General features: G+C 38.4%; 1 protein-coding gene across 1 annotated transcript in view; it reads left to right on the forward strand.

Annotated features, from left to right (window-relative positions):
* The first annotated feature begins 1883 nt into the window (after nucleotides 1-1883).
* Nucleotides 1884-20516, forward strand: part of CRISPLD1 (cysteine rich secretory protein LCCL domain containing 1) — a 50620-nt gene continuing 31987 nt past the window's right edge. Inside the window, exons 1-2 of the mRNA XM_519815.7 lie at nucleotides 1884-2900; nucleotides 3906-4225. Of these exons, the coding sequence (XP_519815.3) occupies nucleotides 3968-4225 (258 nt within the window). The 5' untranslated portion in view covers nucleotides 1884-2900; nucleotides 3906-3967. The remainder of the gene's footprint in view (nucleotides 2901-3905; nucleotides 4226-20516) is intronic.

Genomic DNA, 20516 nt, shown 5'->3' on the forward strand with positions numbered 1-20516 from the left:
GAATACCCTAGTCACTGTGATTTAAACATTCATTATTTATTTTAGCAAGAAAAATGGAAGATGGGTGTTGCAGTGATTGGTCAATGGCAGGGAGAGTCAGGCCCAGTTGGTCTTTTTGTTTGGCCAGGGTAATGGGTTTCTGCCCTCAGGCTTGTCTGTCTTCTTTGCAAAGTAAGAGCTGCATCTTTCAGTTTCACAGACTTACACACTGGTACCTAAGGAGACATTTTCTCTTTTTGCATCTCTTTTTATTACAGAAGAAAACCCTTGCCAACCCTCCTCCTTACCCCCAAATCTTCCTTTCAACAGCTAGGGTTGCATGACATGCCCATGCTAAATCAGTCACTGGTGGCAGGGATAGCTTGTGATGACTGGCTTTGACTAATCAACATTCGCCTCTTGAAGATGCCAGTTTGACAGCATGTGAGAGGGTGGATATCCCCGGTAAATTGGAGGCTATGGGCTTGGAAGGAAGAAAGGGGTGGAAGGCTGGTTGTTGGTTAGGCAACCACCAGTGTTTGCCACAAGAAAGTAGTAATGCTAAAAACAACCAGGGCTTTACAAGTAACAGCCTTAGCCACAAACCAAAGTGCCACTTTTACGTGAATTCTGTGTGAAGAAGACATTTTCTTATGTCTACACACAGATTTCTCAACAACAAATAAAAAACGTGAACAGTATCATCTTTGAGTATTCAAGAATATTGTGTTTGATTTTACTGTTCAAAATGGCATTTCCAACATATATACTCAATCAGGAATGACAAGATGTATTATTGAAATGCTAACATGATGAATGCTTAAATCACCTGCAGTACCCAAATTGGAAGCCAAAAGAAATGCTGAGTCAAAGGATTTTTTTTCCTTGTTTAGAGAAAGATTTGGAATTAAAGACTTAAAACAATTTTTATTTTCTTTAATGTGAGCCTTTAGGTGTTGGATTCATACATTGTGTAAGAATGTTTATAACTGAAATATTCAAGAGTTACAAATTCATTTAACTTCACTTCCCTATCATTTTAATTCCCTTCTTCCTAATTTGAATTCTCTTTGCAAATGTTTCAAGTAATATTATTACTTTCATGGCTCTTTATTCAATATTCAGTATACTTTTCAATGCCACATGGACATTGCAGTATAAAAACATAGTCTTCATCTGCTGTAACAAATGATAGTTCTTTTACCATAAACTTTGGAGGTTTTCTATCAGTTTCTAAGAGGGAAAGCCAGTTTTCTCAACCCTGTGCATGGAAATTATGAATAGTTATTTGAAAAATACAAAGTTAAGAACTTTTTTGTACTTAAAACTGCTAAAAAATTGCAAAATTACACTTCTATAAAAGTCTTATGTGCATCAAAACTTTTCATCTTCTGCACCTTTCTAATAAGTGATGCTTCCCTTTTCTTTGTGACAGGAAGCAAGGTCTCACCTCCAGCTGAGGCTTAGAGTTGAGTTTTTAGGTTTGATAGATATGGTGTAGTTGAATGGTGGAAAGAGACAGGCAACAGCTTGGGATGATTTGAGTTACTACCATAATATTGTACTTTATTTGATCATATGCTAGATACTCTAGCATTTAGAAAGAAGGAAAATTGAGACTATGATTCACCACATTAGGGAAGCAAACATAGATGGATTAAATAATTAAAAATAAAAATAAAAAACAGCCCCACACTTGGTAGGGTAAGCTGTTGTGAATTTAAAATTAGTAATTTTCTTACCCCAGATTACAACATGAACAAAGGAACGGCCTCTCCTTTCACTACCTATTCTAGCGCTGGGGTTTCAATTCCTGTCAACAATCCCTGATAAATTAATGGTACCCTTTATATCAACTCCTTAAATGTATACATCATCAGAAAAAAAAGTGCTATGGCCACCTTGAGAAGACAATGCCTCATATTTTATGAATAAAGAGGGGGTCTCAACTGTCAGGCCATTCTGAGTCACATATTGACCCCAAATTCTATTGAACATCTTCCCCACCTGGTCCTCATCGAGGATGCGGACCCCTGGGAAAAATAAAAGGAAAAGTATTTTTCCATTTCGTCCCCTATTTCCCCTTTTGTGCCTCCAAGATTGAAGGTGTTAACCCCATCCCCCACCCACTCCATGCTCTATGGGGCAGCCCCTCGTCTGTAAGGACCCTTAAAGGCATTTCAGCATCTCAGCAGAAAGGAACTGACTGGGAGGAGGATCTTTGAATGCAGGGGAGCTGGGAGGATTGAGGGGGGTTGGGGCCCTCCTTGCACACATCTCCCACCAGGGGCCAGACCTTCCGGGCTTGGGTCTCGGGAGCCCAAAGCACGCCCACAAAGGCCGAGCGCCCTGGCTTCGCTGCGTTCCGGAGAAGCAGGGCGTGCTGCTTCTCCCGGATCTGGCGGGCCTCTGGCCACGGCTGGTTGGAGGTGGGGGTGGGCGAGGAGGGGCGCTCAAGTCACGTGCCCGCGCTGGGGCCGCAATAAATGCTCGCGAACGCGAGGGAGCGACGGAAGCGCTAGGCGCCTGGTTCTGCGCGCACCGGCTGTACGGAGCAAGAAGTCGCCGCCAGCCTCCGCCGCCGAGCCTCGCTCGTGTCCCCGCCCCTCGCTCCTGCAGATACTGCTCAGAGACGCTGGGGCGCCCACCCTGGCAGACTAACGAAGCAGCTCCCTTCCCACCCCAACTGCAGGTCTAATTTTGGACGCTTTGCCTGCCACTTCTTCCAGGTTGAGGGAGCCGCAGAGGCGGAGGCTCGCGTATTCCTGCAGTCAGCACCCACGTCGCCCCCGGACGCTCGGTGCTCAGGCCCTTCGCGAGCGGGGCTCTCCGTCTGCGGTCCCTTGTGAAGGCTCTGGGCGGCTGCAGAGGCCGGCCGTCCGGTTTGGCTCACCTCTCCCAGGAAACTTCACACTGGAGAGGTAAGGGCGATTCTAAAATGCATCGCTGAGTCGTCAAGCTGCCACCCTTTCCTATCTCCCTTTGCCTTCTTAAACTGTACTTAAAAAAAAAAAAAAGCCAACTGTACAGAGTGGTTGGGCGCGATGGGTGGGTGGGCTACCCGGAAAGCAGCGACGATAGAAATTAGCGGGAGCTCTAGTTCTTGTAAGTGACTTTGTTGGTTTCACCTACTTTCTCTGTCGCGCGCTTTCCATTTGAGTTCAGAGAAAGAACAGTGTGTGCCTTCACACTTGAGAGGAAAAGCTCTCAAGTTGCCGGGGAGCTGCTGGCTTCTTCGGGTGCAGGCCACAGATTAGTCACAGACTTTCCAGGAAATAAAGATTGAGTTCTTGACCTGAGCCTGAATAGGAAGAGACTTACCCCAGGAACCCAAACCATTCATTTGCAGTAGTTCACGGGGCCCCCTAGATGTAGCCATGGATGCATATATGAATAGCCTTTTGTATTTCTTTGAAACATTCACTCTCAATTTTAGAATGCTGTGGACATTCTGAGTGTGAAACAGAGATGGGCCACTGGAATAAAATAATACCACATAAAATATTCACACCTTAAAACTCTTCATAGAGAAACATGAACCTCTAGATTGAAATCAAACATTCTAGGTAGATATAACATCCTTTGCAGGGTATATGTAATGTATAGCCACTTAAAGTCTTGCAATTCACATAGTATTTTCAAGCTTTGACTCTTCTAGGCTACTTTTGCCATTTACTTTTGGCCTCAGGGGTATTATCTTGGATAATACAGTTGTCTAGTTTGTGGAAATTGCATTGTGAAAAGTCCTCTGAAAGAAAAAAAATGGGTTGGAGATAAGTTATTTCAAAATGTGAGTGTCCATTTTCTGCTGTTAAATAGACAAATCAAACTGGCACACTTCCTTTGTAACTATTGTTTTGCTCGTGTTATTAGAAAATTCATATCTGCTGGAATTTTCATCTTAATCACATGACATGTCGTTATAGCCAAAAGGAGTGGAAGAGCCTGTCTTGGAGATTTTCCTGGGGAAATCCTGAGGTCATTCATTATGAAGTGTACCGCGCGGGAGTGGCTCAGAGTAACCACAGTGCTATTCATGGCTAGAGCAATTCCAGCCATGGTGGTTCCCAATGCCACTTTATTGGAGAAACTTTTGGAAAAATACATGGATGAGGATGGTGAGTGGTGGACAGCCAAACAACGAGGGAAAAGGGCCATCACAGACAATGACATGCAGAGTATTTTGGACCTTCATAATAAATTACGAAGTCAGGTGTATCCAACAGCCTCTAATATGGAGTATATGGTAAGGACATTTTTCAAGTGGTATGTACAAAAGAAATGTTTATTCATGCTTTCAGTCAGCAGTCTTCATGCTGTTCTTTAATCATTTATTTTATATGAAGTTGAAAAAAGATTTTCTTTGAGGGTATTTTCCTCTGCATATTCGTTTATTAATGTTCCTTTTGTTTCTAAGAGCTCTTGACATTCAGAGTAGGACTAAATGCCTTTAGATGCAATGTTCCTAATAAGTGCTGTAAATTGTACTCTCACCAGGAAGGTTAATATAGTGAAAATGCAAAACAGCTGGTATATTTGCTGTTAATTGACTTAGCTGAAAATTTACTTCCTAATTCCTGATAGAACCTTTTTATGAATGGTGGATCTGAAAAATTCAGACTAATAATCAGAAGAAACTTTCTGGATTGCTGAAATATATTGTTCCTAATGGGTCTTTGTTTCTTATAAACATGTAAATGACATTGTAAAGGATACATTTTTATGGTTGCTTTATGTTGAAGAGTGCTTTGGCAATGGCTTTTTTCTCCCCTTGGATTTATTATTTGTGAACTTGAAGCATGAAAATAAGCCTTGGCAAAGGATTAATTTAAAATATTCAGCTTATCCTTAACAACCTTATATTTACTCTGAGTAAATTTGCAACTTTAAGGGACATAATTACTTTAAGACTACTAGCATGTAACTCATGAGTATACTGCCATTTCATACCCTAAACATTTAGAAAACTTTTCAAAAATCTATTATATTCCTTCCATGAATGAGGAATGCACTAGCAAAGCCTGATAATAAATAGTTATTGGTGATGGCAAAACTTATTTAACAAACATTGGAAATGGCATTTTCATTGCAGTTAATTTTCATACATTCTAGTTTTTTTCTGTATTTACCTTAGTTTTGGTGGATATTCTTTATTTAGATAATTTTCATGAAGCATGGAAGTTCTAACTTCCTATTGCCCGTTATAAAGTATGGCATTACACTATTTTAACTTTTACCAGAAAAAACTATTTTACCCTGAAGAAAGTAGGTGGCACTCAAGAGACTAATCAGGGATTAAGAATTGAGACTCAGGAATGAGGCTGTCTGGGTTAAACTTCTGGCACTGACATGCACTAGCTATGTGACATTGGGCGCTTGCTAATTTCTCTCTACTTCAGTTTCCTGGTGTCTAGTATTATATACTCACCTCAAAGGATTATTGTGAAGATAGAAGGAGATAACCTGGACAAAGTTTAGCTCATTATCAAACATACTTCAAGATCTCAGTAAATGTTACCAAGACATATATAACTAATTTTATGTTTCCTTATATGGTTTAAATATAATATCTAAGGAAATTGTTAGCTCTTCTCAAAATACTGTGCAGGATATGACATCTGTAATGTCTCATATTTCTGCTTCTTGTATAGTGTTTGTCTAAAGTGAAAAATTCTATGACTTCTTCATCTGTGAGACTTCAAACAGAGTAGCCAGTTCTGGAGCCCTTCCAACTAGGCTACTGTATGCTTATTCCATGTGAATAGGTATTCAGTTGCTTTTTACTTAAAATAAGGAAGACTTGGGAGTTCAAACCCACAAAATGAAATCTGAGAATATTTGTGTATGTTTTAAGTAATATGGAAATCATGAAAGAACAGTTCTGTGATTCGTTTTCATGTCTGGCTTCCAAAAAAAATAATAATAATAACTGCCTATTGTATGATGTCTGGTCTGGGATGTTTATATGAGTTTCTTTTTAGTTTCACTGGTTTCAGTCTATCCTTGAAATGTAGATTCAGAAACCAGCCAGGGTTTATGTTGTGTTGCCCTTAGATACTATTAGCACTGGAACTGTGTCTTGGCCATTAACTGGGCTGCAGAGAAGTGCATTGCCCAACTGTAATACACATTTTCTAGAGTACACATTTAAGGTGAAGTCTAAAATACTATTTTATTTGAAATACTGTCGAGTTAGGCATTTTAAAACAATGTAAATGAGATGTAGATCATTCTTATAAAAATCCAATTTATTCAAATCGTTATTTAAAATGTATTTCTTCTGAGAAAACAAACCTTTAAACTGGCTAAAGAGCTATTTCCTGTAAAATCTCTAGTGTCCTATGATAAGTACTGCTGATTTTGGCCCCTTATACCCTATGTGTCTGTCATTTCATGTTAAATGTTTGACTAACCAATTACCTATTGGTGCATATTTTAGTTAACTCTTTGTCCTTAAACCTATGGGAACCAGGCTATATCCAGACATTATTAATATTACATTTCTACCCCTATTCTTTTACTCATTTAACTTTTAGGGTTAAAAATTGAGTCTGGGCTGGGCACAGTGGTTCACATCTGTAATTCCAACACTTGGAGGCAGAGGTGGGAGGATCACTTGAGGTCAGGAGTTCCAGACCAGCCTGGCCAACATGGTGAAACCCCGTCTCTACTAAAAATACAAAAAATTAGCCAAGCATGGTGGCATGTGCTGGTAATTCCAGGTGCTGGGGAGGTTGAGGCACCAGAATCGCTTGAACCCGGGAGGGGAAGGTTGTAGTAAGCTGAGATCACACCACTGCACTCCAGCCTGGGTGACAGTGAGACACTGCCTTAAAACAAACAAAAAAACCTTGAGTCTGGAAAGCCTTATTTTCCTTTAAAGAGCTCATTGGCGTTGAGAATAAAGAAGTAGACTCATTTGAAAATTTGCTCATAAGCAAGGACACAAGAATTCTTTGTTCATGTCTGTAAGTAATGCCAGAGGAGCACAGAACAAATGGAACATTTCTAACTTTGAGAGCTAATCAGTGGGTGAGATGAGGTACATACTGTTTCTGAAGGTGGTCAGAAACATGAATCTTAGGCAAGAGTTGGGGGTATACATCAATTAGAGGAAGAGGAAGAGAAAAATGCAGGGTGGCAGGAATTGGCAGGCTGGTTGTGGGGAAGTGGAAGCAGATTAAGTTCATGGAAGCAGATTAGTTGATGTAAGCACAGACCTTGTAGCAGAGTCAGGAAGGGGAGAAATAAGTTATTGGTGATAGAAACCAGTAATCCTAAGGAAGGAGATTACCTACATTTAATTTGGGGTAAATGGAGAAACTGGAACTTTTAGGTCATTCTCAGTGATACTGTTGTTGAAGTGGTAGTAGATTTTGGAGGAAAAAATATGGCTTTGGATCTAGATTTCAGCAGGTTCACATTTTGCTTCTCCTGCTTATTGGCACATGAACCCTGATAGTCAGCAACCATTCTAGGCGTTGTTCTTCTCATTGGCAAAATGAAAGAATATAAACCTTATATGTTTATTGGCCATTTTTATGTTTTTTTTTTATTTGAAAAATGTCTGTGCATGTCCTTTGCACACTTGTTAGTGGGGTTGTTTTTTTTCTCATTGAGTTGAGTTCCTTGTAGATTCCAGATACTAGTCCTTTGTCAGATGCGTAGTTTACAAATATTCTCTTCCATTCTATAGGTTGTCTGTTTACTCTGTGGTTATTTCTTGCTGTGCAGAAACTTTTTAGTTTAAGCACCATTGGTCTATTTTTGTGTTAGTTGCATTTGCTTTTGAGGTCTTTGTCATAAATTCTTTGCCTGGGCCAGTGTCTAGAAGAGTTTTCCCTGGGTTTTCTTGTACAGTTTTTATAATTTCAGGTCTTACATGTAAGTCTTTAATTCATAAATCATGCAGTGTCGCTCAGCCATAAAAAAGAATGAAATCATGTCTTTTGCAGCAATGTGAATGGGACTGGAGATCCTTAAGTGAAATCACTCAGAAACAGAAAGTCAAATCTCCTATGTTCTCACTTACATGTGGGAGCTTAAATACTATGTGCACATGGACATAGGAAGTGGACTGATAAACACCGGAGACTTGGAAAGGTGGGAAGGGTGGCAAGAGATGAGAAATTATGTAACGTGTATATTACATTATGTAATACATGTAATGTGTATATTGTACACTATTTGGGTGGTAGTTACACTAAAATTACAGACTTCATCACTACACAATACATCAATGTAACAAAACCGCACTTATACTCCTTAAGTCTATTTAAAAAAAAAAAAAGAAAACAAACCTGATAGGTTGTAGTGAGATAAGACATTTGCTTCTGTGGAATAGCTTTGCTTTCTTCAAGCGTTTGCCGTATGGGTTTTAAGATCCCATTGCTTGGTTCTTCCATATCCCCATGCTCTTGTTTCCCACACATCTCTGAAAAGTATGTTTCCCAAGTTTTCACTTCTGTCCTTTTCCCGTTCTACAGGGACTTCTCTACTCCTTTGACTTTAAATATCCTGTGTTTGTGGCTCCATATTCTGTATCTCCAGCTGACAGCCTTGTCTTTGAGCTTCATTTTTATGTTTCCTACTGCCCATTGGACCATCTCCATGTACTGTTACTCCACAGATATAATACTGCACACTGCAAGTGTCAAAACAAAAACAAAAAAACTGCCTTATCCTTTTCCTCCACCCTCACCTGCCAGTCTCTTTGTTGTTGATGAATATCACTAACATCTTCTCAGTACTTTCTAAGAAACATACAAAAAAAAAAAAACCCCAGAAAATTGGGCACATCGTTAACTTTTTACCATACATTTCCATATATCATACACACACAAACATCAATACACCATTACTTGCCAAATTGTGTAGGTTCTGTCTCAAATGTCTTTCGAATCCCTCTCTTCTATTTCATTCTAATCTTTGCTCTTTTTATACCTACATTGGTACCACAGATTCCCACCTAGCAGACTATACCAATCCTATTTTTTTTTTTCGAGATGGAATCTCACTCTGTCAGCCAGGCTGAAGGGCAGTGGCACAATCTCAGCTCAGTGCAACCTCCACCTCCAAAGTTTAAGCGATTCTCCTGCCTTAGCCTCCCAAGTACCTAAGATTACAGGTGCGCACCACCACTGCCAGCTAATTTTTATATTTTTAATAATAGAGATGGAGTTTCACCATGTTGGGCAGGCTGGTCCCAAACTCCTGGTCTGAAGTGATCTGCCCACCTTGGCCTCCTACAGTGCTGGCATTACAGACGTGAGCCACCATGCCAGTCTTTGTACCTACTTTACTTCTAATTTATCTCACTCTCCTCACCATTAGTAAAGGTGACTTTTCCCTCAAACCAATCTGTGCTGGTTGCTTAGTTGCACAAAAGTTCTGTTGACTTCTGGCTGCTCACAATTTAAAGCCCACCATGATTAGCTTATAAAGGGAAGCATGTTGTCCAGTCTGCCCCAGAGTGGTCAACTCCCTTGTGTTTATTTGAACCTGTGTTCACATTGAATTACTCAATGTTCTTGAAGATGGGCATAACTCCTTATGCCCTTGTGCTGGGCTGGAGCGCAGTGGTACTGTCTCGGCTCACTGCAATGTCCGCCTCCCAGGCTCGAGATTCTTCTGCCTCAGCCTCCTGAGTAGCTGGAATGGCGGGCGTGTGTCACTTTGCCTGGCTAATTTTTTATTTTTAGTAAAGATGGGGTTTCACTGTGTTGGCTAGGCTGGTCTCGAACTCCTCACCTCAGGTGATCCACCCACCTCAGCCTCCCAAAGTGCTGGACAGGTGTGAGCCACCGGGCCCGGCCACAAACTCTTACTTTTCCCTCCAAACTCAGCTTAAACCTTGTCTTTCCTATAAAGCTCCCTCTGCTCTCGCCATTCCACTGCTGCATTCCTACTTATTTAAGCCTATTTATAATATTAAAGCCTATTTCTTTTGCAGTGAAATATCATATTTGTTTTCCTTTCTAAGACTGAATTGCTAGAAGGGTAAGTATCATACCTTATTTATCTTTATAACTAAGCTTGGTGAATAGAAGGGCTACTCAGTAAACATTCGTTGATTGAATATTGTTGAATGCTCAGTAAATACTTGTTGAATGAGGGGATGGATGGATGAATAGGTAAGATTATATGAAACAAATACAGAGGACAGGTAAGACAGAGAAATTAAAATAATAAAAGTTCTGGAAGGTAGGATATCACCAAAACCAGAGATATCGATGTGGGAAATTGGAAACACTTGAGAACAAGGTATAAATGCTTCAAATAATTCAGGATTTTTTCCCTAGTTTTTCAAATTTTCATGAGCTGCTAAAAATTGTCCTATAACATAGAGCTACTAAACTATTAGTAAAGGTATTGAAATGTTTTGGAATTTAAATAATAAAACAGATTGATGAGTACTTACCCCTTGTTACATATTTTTAACATAGAGTCTCTAAAACATTATAGATAAAGTTCAAAATAGTTTGCTACTATACAAAGTGTGTCTAAGTGTAGAATGTACTTCAGCAACCAGGGAGGGCACCTGACCTAAAAAGGACACATGGGTCAACTATGTAAACTGTTTCTTGCTGTTATTACTGTTTCCCTGTTTTTATGAGAAGTGTTGGCAGACACTCTACTGGGGGGTTGATTGCTATGCATGCCTCCTCTCCCCTCATGTATTGGAGAGGCTAGGGGCAGAACCTTCTCATGACACTTTTCTAACTGTAAGATGAAACACATCTGAATACCTCTCCTTTTGCTAGGCAACCAGAACCCAGGGGCCAAATAACTGGTGGTACTTTCAGTCCTGGGTGTATGTTGATGCAAACAATGTCTTGGTTTCAGTTGGTTACTTATGTTCTTTCTAAGGCCATGCTTAAAATTAGAAATTATGGTTTTTGGTTTTTTTTTTCCTTCTGTGCTTCAGTATAGAAGATAACTCCAGAAACTGGACATGGGACAACCTAGTTTGTTGAACAGGGTGATGCTAATCTGGAATATGCAAAAGTGATCTGTAGCTTGTGAATTGCTTCATTTACTCTTATAAATTCATATTTTCTAACATTATTTGCTATCAGCGGTATATGTCCAGAATAAATGTAGATAAAGAAATGATGGCCTTATAACTTATTTACCCATAGCTTGTTTCCTAATCTTGGTACAAGTACCAGGAATTAATTGCAATGAATATTTTATTGCAATTAAGGTTTAATGGCAATTAAGGTTATTGCAATTCTCGATTCCTAAAATAATAGTTTTCTCTCTGTATACTGTTGCTTGACTGGTCATTTTCAAAAGTTAAATATTTTTATCTCTGTGACATATAGTATCTACACATACCTAAACGTGTATGAAATTTCTGTTTAAAGAATATCATTATTACTTAAAATTACTAAAGTTCCCTTGTTCTGAATTTAAAATAGCTTATTTAATTTTCCTAAGGTGTTTTTGCTTTAATAGTATTACTGAGATACAATAAGGTTGTTTTAAGTATCATTTTCTACAGAATTTTGAAGTTTACAAAACCTTAATTTGAATATTTTTAAGACTTCGACCTTTAAAGTGAATGTATTTTTCTTTTTGAAAATTGCACCATAGATGACAATACCTATAGAAAGAAAAGTGACATTACAACCCAGTTCTATTCTCCCTTAAATGTTAGCAACATATCTAGGGGTTTAGAAAGACAAGAGAAGAAAAGTAGTTTCAATAGCAGAATGGAACATCCAGAGCCTGAGATATGCCACAAAATTTTGGAATTGTGCTTTTATTCATTCCTTTATTCAGCATGTATTGGGAGTTTACTAAATGCCAGGCACTATCTAGGGTTCTAGTAGTAAACAGAACAAACATTCTTCCTTGCATGGAATAGATGTGAGTCTCCAGACAGCCAGGGTGCCCATGTGGCAGACAGAGGGAGCATGAGAAGTGTGGTAGGAGATGAGGTTACAGATTTAACTGGGGAAGGATGCAGATCATCGTAAAGACTTTCTTTTAGCTGAGTGATAAGAAGCCATTTGAGGCATTTCGACATATGAATAGCATGATCTTACTTACAATTACTCAGGATCATTCTGGCTTTGTTGAGAACATACTTTAGGCAGTGCGAAGAGGACTTTAGATGGTGGGAGGAGCACAGCTGTGAACAGGAAGACAAGGCAATTGCAGTAATCATACAACAGTTGATGGTGGCTAGGAGTGGGGTGGCAGCCACGAAGGTAGTAAGAAATGGAAAGAGTATGAATATAAATCCCTATGTGATCATAAAATTAATCTTGAAAAATTCAAGGAGGCCTTGTTGCAAGATGAATGAAATTGACTTGGTTGGCCAGCCAGCCAGTAGGCTGGGATTTCCTGCATTTGATGCAAGATCTAAATCCATCCAAGCCTTGGCTACCATGTTTTGAAAACTGATGGCAGTTTCCACTCTGGTTTGAATATCAGTGGAGAAGATTCTGGATCCTTCAACTTGCAAGGACTTCTGGAATGGTTGCAGAGATTCCAGAAATCTCTGGTCACCCATTTTACCCACACAATTTCAAGAGATTAGAGGAGGTGGAACCCAACCTCTGTCTCCTCCCTTCCTGGGATAGATACGCCTGCTGTTTCCTCACCTAGTCTGCCTTCCCTCTCAAAATGCAATCTCCTTCCTCCCTCCTTAAAAACAGAAAATGAGAACTTTTACATGAGAAGTAGAACAGGAAACTGTCCAGTTTCTGCCCAGCAATCATTAATTGCACTATCATGGGGAATGTCTTTGGGATTTTATTTCATTTTGGAGGCAGTGCAGATAGATTTTGCATATGGGGTATAGCTGTACAGTTTGCGCCATTAGAACTTGGAAGCATTGTAGTTGTTATTTTTTCTAAGATGGGGAAGAATATGGATAGACCAGCTTTAGGTAGAGAAAGATGGGGCGCAGTGTGAGACATATTAAAATTGAGATTTAGCTTAGATATCCAAATGAATGTGTCAAGTATGCCATTAGATACAAGGCAGTTAATATATGGAGGCCAATCTTGAACATGAAATTAGGACCCACCACCATTTAAGTGGTATTTAAACTCATGAGGAGAGATGAGATCATCAAGGGAATGAGTATAGATAGAGATGTTCAAGACATGAGTTATTGACACACTTTAAAGTGTAAAGGCAGGGAAGGTGAGAAGGAAAAACACAAAGAAAATTGAGAATTAGGAAGAAAACTAGAAGAACATGATGACCTGGAATTCAAATGAAAAGCAGAAAGGGTGATCAGCTCTGTCAAATGCTGCTTATAAAGCTCAAGTAAAATGCAGATATGACAATTTTATAACATATTTGACAATGTAGAGGCTACAGAAATCTGATAATACAGTCTGGGTGAAGTCATAGTGGTCCAAGACTGGTTCAAGAATGGGACCAGAAAAATTAATTCATTACTTATTTATCAAACATGCAACATCTCCTGTGGGTCAGGTAGTTCCCACAGTCCTTTGTTTTGAGTCAGGGTCTCTGTCCCCTAGGATGGAGTGCAGTGGCACGATCACAGCACACTGCAGCCTTGACCTCCAGGGCTCAAGCCATCCTTCTACTTCAGCCTCTTGAGTAGCTGTGACTACAGCAATGTGCCACTAGGCCCAGCTAATACACAGTCTTAACTCTCTTCCAGCCTGAAGTTTTCAACTTAGTTTTAGAAGAGATAATTCAATTAGGGAACATATCTCAATTTTTATGACAATACATAGGAAAATGTAATTTCTTTGCATAATTTTTGCAAGTTATGCCTCTATTTAAAATGAATGCCTTTATTTAAAAATGGAAATATTAATTAATCATATAATCCCGATTAAGAATTACATTTAGTTCAGGAAAATTCTCTCTTTGCTATTGTTCAGGCTGTGCTCTCTCACATATTCCTTACGGGAATTTATACACCAAATTATTGCACATGCTTTAAAACTTAAATTCTCATATTTTTAATGATTTTTACTAACTCGAAGCCAAGTGTTTATAAAAATGGCAATGGGTCATTGCTTTATATATATATATATAAATACGCATGTGTTTTATATATATATACATGCACATAAATCATGGATGTTTATACATATATGCATATGTAATACATGTATATGTGTGATATTTAGTTTACAGAAAGAAAAATGTGAAAATTCAAGTGGTAATGAATTATCTGGTGAAGATATTACAGTATTTATGTCTAACCATGTTCTTACTTTCCTAAATATTTGTTGCCTTCATAATTTTTAAAAGCTGCTTATAAGGCTTTTATAATTGATTAAAGTGATTTGTTATTATTGATAAATTTATGTTTAAAAAGGCATTTAAATCAACAAATATTGATTGAGCACTTATGTGACACACTGTTCTTAATGCTGAGGAATGCATTAGTGTATAAGAAGTTTGAAAAGTTAATGAAAATAAGTAGACTGAGGTGATAGAGAATGAGGGAGGTGGAGCTAATCATATTGGGTAGTTGGAGAAGGCTTTTCTGAATTGGTGAATTACAAGGAGTCAGCTAAGGAAAGATACAGAGACCCATCATTCTAGGCAGGAGAAATACTAGGCACAAAGTCTTTAAGTCAGGAATAAGGTTGGAATTTAACAAAGAAGGACTGTGGGACTGAATTTTATTCCATAACAGGGTAAGTATTAGAAAATAAGGTAGACATATCAGTATGAGCCAGAATCTTTTTTTTTTTTTTTTTGAGATAGGATCTTGCTCTGTCACCCAGGCTGTAGTGCAGTGGCGCAATCATGGCTCACTGCAGCATCAAACTTCTGGGCCCAAGCAATCCTCCACCTCAGCCTCCTGAGTAGCTGAGACTACAGGCACATACCACCACACCCAGCTAATTTTTAAATTTTTTGTAGAGATTGGTCTTGCTGTGTTTCCGAGGCTGGTCTTGAACTCATGGGCTCAAGTGATCCTCCTGCCTCGGCCTCCTGAAGTGCAGGGATTATAGGCGAGAGCCACTGTGCCTGGCCCCAGAATCCTTTTTGGCCTTTTAAGTGAATGAAAATTTGTTTTATTTTGAATGAAATGGAAAAGCACTGGACAGTTTCTCACAAGGGACTGACTTGCTCTTATTTCCAGTTTCAAAAAATTACTCTGTCTACCTTATAGGGAATCATCTGAAGGAGGAGAAAGACTGAATGCAGAGAGTTAAGAGGCTGTTGCTATATTCTGTGTGAGAGATGGTGGTTACTTGGATCAGGGTGATAGGGGTAAAGATGGAGAAGGTGAGTGGTTCCACAGTATGTTCTGATGGGATTCCCGATGGGTTTTGCTGAAAATAATGTGAAGGGTGAAGGATAAGGAGGAATCTGGGATGTTCTTAGGTTTTTACAAAGCTCTTTGGTGGATAGTTGAAGCATTTGCTGACACAGGAGGAGAAACAGACAGGAGAAAGTGAAGATGAAATCAGTAATTTCTTTTTGGCTGAAGTTTGAGATGCATGTCATCCTTAGTTATGTTTAGTGGTCAGTTGAGTGGTGGGACACAGGTAAAAAATATGGAAATAATGTAGCTATTAGGAACTCTCTGAACTGACTGAATAATATCACCCAAGAAGAAGGTTTTTTATAGACAAGGGTTGAATGCCTTAGACTGAGCCGCGGGGCATGCAGCTATATAGAAGTTGAGCAGAAAGAAGTTAGCTGAGAACCAGTGGTCAGCAAGGTAAGAGGAAAGGATAGGATAGGCTGGTGTCCCAGAAGCCAGGAGGAGAGTTCAACAGGAAAAAGTTAACCTTTTTCACTATTGCTGAGAATGGGATGAAGAAGGAAAGTCTGCAATGGTTTTGTCAATATTGAGGTCACTGATGACCTTTCTGAGAGTAATTTCAGTGGTGAGGAATGCTCAGAAGTCTTGTTAAGCAGATAAGAAGAGAATGGGAGGCGAGGAAGTAGAGAAGTAACTATCTCAAGATGATGTTGCTGTGAAGAGATCAGAAAAATGGGATAAAGCTAGAGGGACATAAGGGAAAGCTTTTGCTTTTTTGTTTTTTAGAGAGCATGTTTGCAGGTTGCTGGGAATAAATAGGTTGAGAAAGCACTTGGCATAGGAGAAGAAAATATAACTTATTCTAATGGGAAAAGCTGAGGTTGTTCGTATAGAAGCAGGTAGTTTGGAGCGTTTAATGAAGAAAACAGAAGGGAATTATGTGAAAGCTTCTCTTTTGCCCAGACACAGTGAACTATCAAGATCATCAGCTGAGTTGAGAGGGCAGGAAAGAAGGGGGTCTGAGGATAGGACATTATGAAAAAATAGTAGTTTTGGAGAAATTGCCTTAAGGATATTTGTGGAATCAAATGTGTGGGAAGTTTTTAAGTGCTTTAAATTAACCTGTTTTACCATGCTTTAAAGTTCTTAGGTTTAGGCCAGCGCCGTGGCTCATGCCGGTAATATCAGCCCTTGGTTGCTGAGGCGGGTGGATCACCTGAGGTCAGGAGTTCGAGACCAGTCTGTTCAACATGGTGAAATGCCGTCTCTATTAAAAATAGAAAAATTAGCCAAGTGTGGTGGTGCATGCCTGTAGTCTCAGCTACTGGGAAGGCTGAGGCAGGAGAATTGCTTGAACCTGGGAGACGGAGGTTTTAGTGAGCCAAGATCGTGCCACTGCACTCCTGCCTGGGCAACAGAGAGACTCCATCTCAAAAAAAAAAAAAAAAAAAAAAAAAAAAAGTAAAGTTCAGAGGTTTAATAGCAGTGAAGAAGTTTACTATATTATTTCAAGGTATTGCCAGGAATCAGAGATTTAAAGTAGTGGTTTCTTCTCTGATTTGCCATTGGTCACACCACTCTGTCCAGCCACTTTACATGGTGTCTCCTGCTTGCCCTTTGGAGACATTTGACTAGGCAACATCTGGAGACTAGAAAGAGATAATCAAAGACATGTTAGTAACAGATTAACTTTTTAAGTATTCAGATGTTAGATAATATGGATCAAGTACAGATACATACCAAATAGCATGTTTGGGGCTCATATTGCAGATTGAATGCTAAATACAGATGGTTGTACAGGAATCTAAATAATGAAAATTATTTAACTGTTGACCCAAATATGTAACTTGGATTACTGGGTTATTAACCTGGCTAAAAATAAGAACCTGAAACTGATCTGGTGAAGCTTACTTTTTCCTTCTTTTGACTTGTTAACAGAATCAATAAGGTGTGATTAAGTCAACTACTTACACATACATACATACATAAAAGACAGCAGATTTTCTATATTGGCAGCTCATAAACCTCAAGGCAAACATTTGAACAAGGACACAGTCTATTTAGTAAGCCATGCATGCTTTATATTTTAAGTTTTAAGCCAAAAAATATTTTGAAATTAGCAGGATATTAAAGATAGAAAGCATATTTTTGTCATGGCAAAGCAAGTAGGTATGATTTTGGAGGGTAGAAATAAGGTGTGCTTTAGTCTAATACTACTCAAACTTTAATGTGCCTATGAATCCCCTGGGAATCTTGTTAAAATACATATTTTGATTCAGTAGTTTTGGGAACCCCAATATTCTGCATTTCTAACAAGACCCCAGGTGATGTGGTGGCTGCTGTTCTAGCAACCTCATTTTAAGTAGAAGGCTTTAGCCTTCCTGGAGGAAGTGGGGTTTGAATTGGGACATGAATAATTGTAAAATACAGGTTCTTTATTTTCTCCCTCCTCAACTATCACGTTCTCCTCCCTTTTTATAAGGTAGTAACTGTAACTATTAAGGCAGGAAAATGAAATTTCTTTTTCTTTTTTTTTTTTTTTTTTTTTTTTTTTACAAAGTACTTATAATACACAATGTTGGAGAAGTTTGAACAATAAGTTTCTCTCCTCTAAGGCCAAATGTTGAAGTCAATCTAATTGGAAGAGAAATGGGAAATGAATCTCAAAATTAGTTAATGACAAAATTCTGCTGGATAGTGAAAGTGAAATACAGCCACCGACAGAATAAACCTTAAAGGCCATATGAGTAAGAAGGGAGGAAGTAGAATTTCAGTTGAGTAAGTATGAGGGGTTGGAAGGCAGCAACTAGATACGAGGATAATGAGCTATTAGGCAAGACCAGGAGTGAACATGGGAGTTACTGTTTCTGGAATGTCCCCTGTATGTCGTTGCAACTCAAACAGTACAAAGTAACCACCAGAACGCTGGACAATCCAGTAAAGGTGCTGCTGGTAATAAAACATGAAACTATATCTTATGCTTGGTCAAGACGTGTCAAATCTGTATCTGAAATAGTGAATGAATGAGATCAGATGTTGTCCAGAGAAGGAAAATCAAATGATAAAAGTGTTGAGAGAGGGGCAGCTCTTGAAGGAAGATGGAATAAGAACATGGAAACTCCTGTGTGGAAAGAAAAGGCCAAGAGGTCTGCTAAATCAAGAGGACTGTGAATAAGTGAGTACAACCTGAACAAATACAAAGCAGTGCTATTTCACATGAACATCTACCATGTTATTCCATATGCCTTGAGATTTTTGATGCTGAACAAATCTTGCCAAGCCTGCTGCCCTTTGCAGATGTGAGAATGCCTATTGCCCTCCCTGTTTTCTTTGTAATGAATTTCTCCTTTCTGCTTCCTTTAAGACTCACTTAGAGCCTAACCTGCTTTTGTCTAAACCCTCCATACAGAGTTAGGTGCCCCCAGACTCAGTTCTCTGACTTCCATAGCCTCATTTACATGCCTCTGCTTGCAGTGTTTACATCCTTGTCTCTCTCTCTAGCCTCACATTCCTTTGTAGGAAGGGACTGTGCCATGGTAATCTTTGCATTCCCCAGTTGTGTGGCTGACACATGCCCTAAGCTCAGTTTATGTTAGCCGGAAGGAAAACAAAATGGGATGAATGAAAAAAAATGAAAAGATGACGAGATTTTCAACAACAATTTAAAGTGGACGGAATAAAAAGGATTTAATTCTGTCTTGACAAAATAGTTTTATTAGAAAATTGTGAAAACATTCTTTTTAGTGAAAGCTTTTCACTAAAATATTTTACATAATTACATATCATTGCAAGTTTGATGTGATATGTAAAATATTGTTTTACATATCCTGAAGTACTCTATTGAAAAATATAAAATTATGTAAAACATAATAAAAATATAAAGTTTTGTAAAACAATTTTGTGTATTTTAAACATAAATTATTTTATGCAAAACAATTTTACATAAAACACAATTTTATATAAAACAAAATTTTGTGTTTTTAAATAGTAGAATACTTTTTGGCTTAGGGCAAACATTCATTTTGGGTTAGTGCAAACTCATTCTTTAATAAACATGACAGGTGGCTAAATTATCACTGGATTTCAGTGACTTTCTGAGTTGCACTGGGTTACTGACATCTCTGTCTCATGATTTGGGGGTGGCCAGAACCCCTCTGAAGTTCAGGATAGGATCTTCCAGGAGATACAGTGATCAGAATGCAAAGACTCTTGATGAACTGTTTTCAAGATGTAAGTCACAGTATGGTAAGAACTACAAATTAGTATATTTTAAACTGCATATAAATCATGAAGAATTTCAGAATAAAGCAGTGAACAGTAAAGCTTCTTAAAAGAGGTATGTTTTGAAATAGTATTTGGTAGAAGTTACCGTCATTGTGTGGAAGGGAATATGGTGAGACCCTTATCAGTAAGGGATTGTTGTGACAATATGTGTCCAGCTGATTCAATGGGGAGGAAATGGCAGTCACAATCTGTGTGAATTGATTTAAGCCTCAATTATGGAGATATTTAGGCTTGGTCAGATTTTCCCAAATGGTGGAAACAACCTTGTTCTGTCAAGTGTGAATCATGGCAGACTTGAGCAGCATAGCACTATTCCATTTTCTTATCTGCTTACTTATGATGAAACGTTGTATTTGAGGTAATATGACAGTATTAGTCTAACTTTTTAAAGCAAAACATTTATTACAAATTATTTCCAAACTTTGAGTTTCTTGACCTTTCTTGACCTAAAAAATGTTTTACATATATATGTATGTTAGTGAAACCTGAACTTCAGGGGTACTTGGAGGCTTCAGTTGGAAATGAATCTCAGATTTGTTTTTAACAAAGGTCTTAAATTAGTTAATTGTGTAAGAATTTACAGCAAAGCTAGGAGTAACATACTCCAACCTTTGTTTTGTAATTCATGTTGTCTTAAATATGAATTATAAGATTATTTACTCTCTCATTGGAACTTTAGATAGCAGTGATTATCTTATTTTTCAATCATTCAAAATTTTGAATTTTAATTTCTCTCTTACTCATATAAATACCAGCAATGTTCCCAATGTGAAGAGACAGGATACAGTAATTACAGCAAATCAAGCAGATTCTTATAGGAACAGGGGAAGAAGAGAGCATTCATTAAGATCTAGTATGTGTCAGGTAACAGGTTGTTAGGCAGTTTGCTAATCAAAATTCTGTGAAAGATTTTTATTTTCAAATATTAGTTTCTCAGCAGGAAACAAATGCCACAATAACTAGGGTTCAACAGTAAAAAAAAAAAAAAATAATAATGATGAAGGGCCTATATGCAGGGTTGTGGGCA

The sequence above is a fragment of the Pan troglodytes genome, chromosome 7 (genome assembly GCF_028858775.2).
Source record: "Pan troglodytes isolate AG18354 chromosome 7, NHGRI_mPanTro3-v2.0_pri, whole genome shotgun sequence".
NCBI lineage: Eukaryota > Metazoa > Chordata > Mammalia > Primates > Hominidae > Pan > Pan troglodytes.